We start from the raw sequence: 2,555 nt of genomic DNA, 5'->3' as shown, positions 1-2,555 counted from the left end.
CACGTTTGGCACCTGGCGGGGGTCTGCGTTTGGGTGCTGTTTTTCCTGCAGGAACCACCGTTCCCCTTGCTTTGCTCATCTCCCATGTGCACGAGGAGCATGCCTCTTTGAAACAGAGTTTTGCGTGAGGGTAGAAGTCCATTCTGGACAGCTCTGAAGTCTTCCAGAGCATTAGTTTCTTGCCTTTAAGATGAAAAGTTTCAGTGTTTTCTAAATACGCTCCGTATTTAAAGCAGAAGTGACCCATGCAGACATCAGTAAAGGAGGCGGAGAGCAAATTTTAACGAGCTGCTGCTTTTGCAGGGTCTGGTTAGTTCATGCCCAGCCACACAGCAGCGTTCTGTGTGGCAGCAGCTTTTAAAGACTGAGTCCTCCTGCTCAGAAGGAGCAGTGCTGAGGTGCTGTAGCTTTTGGGGAGGGAAGGAGAAGCCAGTGGAATGTTAACGTTTTCTCTGGGTTTCTGCTGGCTGTTAGTTACTACAGAAGCTGACCGCAGGCGTGGTTTTGAAGGGAGCGCTGCCCTTGCTCACAGAATCACACTTGTCACCGTTACCTTCCAGCTTTCCAAGTCTTTAACTCCATGGGACGTTCTGCTCAGTTTGATAGCAGCTGCCACACACGATTTGGATCACCCAGGCGTTAACCAGCCTTTCCTCATTAAAACAAACCATTATTTAGCAACTTTATATAAGGTAAGCACTGCGAGGGTCGTTTGGGTAAGTCCAGTGTGGAGGATGCCTGAGGAGTGCAGAAAAGAAGCGTTGCTTGTGGTGGGTTTAGGGGTGGGTTTGAATCCAGACGTTGTTTCCATGTCACTTTTTTGGAAAAAAGCATAAGCTAAGTTTTAACCACCCTGGGGCAAAGAAGATGAAAAGAAGAAAGAAAAAAAAAACCACTCCCAGACCCCAAGGAAACTGGTACTTTTCTGTCTAGCTGGACTGATGCGTGTAATAACCCCCCCTCTCGTCCGCAGAATACCTCAGTACTGGAGAACCATCACTGGAGATCGGCAGTGGGGCTGCTGAGAGAGTCCGGCCTCTTTGCACACATGTCCTTGGAAAACAGGTACGTTTGCAGGCGCCGTGGCGGCCCCGCGGAACAGGCTGAGTTACCGCGGGGCAGTAATGGATCGGAGGTGTGGATTCTGGTCTGTGGTCAGGAGGTTTTCAGAGAGGGAAAACAAACAAACAAAGGAAGGGTTTGGTGAAAACACTGCTGACAAAGCTTGTGGCCTGTGTGGCGGTGAGTGTGGTAACAAGTAAACGCGGTGGTGGCTGCTGCTCTGAACCCGCTCTGGGGTGTTGGGTGTCGCTGGCTGCAGGCAGCTGATGGAGAGCCAGATAGGAGATCTCATCCTCGCCACTGACATCAGCCAGCAGAACGAGTACCTGGCCATGTTCCGATCCCATCTGGACAGAGGAGACCTATGTTTAGAGAACCCCAACCATCGCCACTTCATCTTACAGGTGAGCTTTGCGGTGGCCTTTTTTAAAACACTGGTTTAGTGTCAAAAATAATAGACTTGGGGTGCTAAATACTGCTTCTTCCAGCCACCCCCCCCTTCCAAAATGCAGCACAACTGTCTCCTGCTCCTTTTGTTTTGTAACAAAAGGGTTGATCTCTCCATTTTGGTCCCCCCCCGCCGCCTCAGCACTTCTCCCAGGTGACGTTGCGTGTTGGTAAGTCTGGTAATGTGGAGCTGGTGTTTCCAAGAGGAGGTTTAGTTTGGTGATGCCAGTGCAGTCTCGGAGCTGAGGTGCTTTGCCAGGCCCTGTGTCAGGACAGGGCAGCTGCTGCTGTCAGCAGTTGCCAGCTGTGCCAGAGAGAGAGTTCAGCAAAGTTCAACCTCAGAAGCCTCGAGAGGCTCCGTAGGGTTACGGGAACTGTGATTACTGGGTTTGTATCGTGGACTGGAACAGGGAGTGGACAAACAGGTGAGTTCAGCCCTCTGCAAACCGTTATCAGAAACGTCCGTTTCTGAGCCAGAAATGCAGAATTCCGTTTGCTTATGCCGACGTTTCCTTGTCGGCATTCAGTGCTGACCCTGTGCTGGTGCAGGGATGATCTGTGGGGTCCTGCACCGCCGGGGCTTGGCTGCGTTTCCACGTTGCTCAGAGAGGATCACGAGATCCGATCGCTCCAGGAGCGTGTTTTGAATCAGGTTAGAGCATGGCACTTGGGAGGGAGGTGCCAGCGGTGGCTGGGGATGTTCCTCACAGAACTCCAGATAAGCTGCTGCCGGAACAGGAGGGATTCCAGAGGTGTCCTGACGCTGTGTGTTAACCCTCCAGATGGCTTTGAAGTGCGCTGACATTTGTAACCCGTGTCGGACGTGGGAGCTGAGTAAGCAGTGGAGTGAGAAAGTGACCGAGGAGTTCTTCCACCAAGGCAAGTGAGCAGAGCTTGGTCGTTACCCCATCACGTGTCTGTGCTGTGGGGTCGCAGCTGCCTGCAAGGGAAGGGGGTTCTCTGGAGCACTCGCGGGGCTTCACAGCACAGTACGGGATCATTTCACCCTCACGGGTTGTGCTCCTGGCAAAGGGTCGCTGTTACTA

General features: G+C 52.3%; 1 protein-coding gene across 1 annotated transcript in view; it reads left to right on the top strand.

Annotated features, from left to right (window-relative positions):
- Positions 1 to 2,555, top strand: part of PDE7A (phosphodiesterase 7A) — a 26,639-nt gene that overhangs the window by 21,859 nt on the left and 2,225 nt on the right. The window contains exons 8-11 of the mRNA XM_010138164.1: positions 561 to 692; positions 974 to 1,065; positions 1,322 to 1,466; positions 2,292 to 2,388. Of these exons, the coding sequence (XP_010136466.1) occupies positions 561 to 692; positions 974 to 1,065; positions 1,322 to 1,466; positions 2,292 to 2,388 (466 nt within the window). The remainder of the gene's footprint in view (positions 1 to 560; positions 693 to 973; positions 1,066 to 1,321; positions 1,467 to 2,291; positions 2,389 to 2,555) is intronic.

This window comes from Buceros rhinoceros, unplaced genomic scaffold (genome assembly GCF_000710305.1).
Source record: "Buceros rhinoceros silvestris isolate BGI_N320 unplaced genomic scaffold, ASM71030v1 scaffold26226, whole genome shotgun sequence".
NCBI lineage: Eukaryota > Metazoa > Chordata > Aves > Bucerotiformes > Bucerotidae > Buceros > Buceros rhinoceros.
The sequence above is the reverse complement of the archived record's forward strand: the minus strand, read 5'-3'. Positions and strand labels throughout refer to the sequence as shown.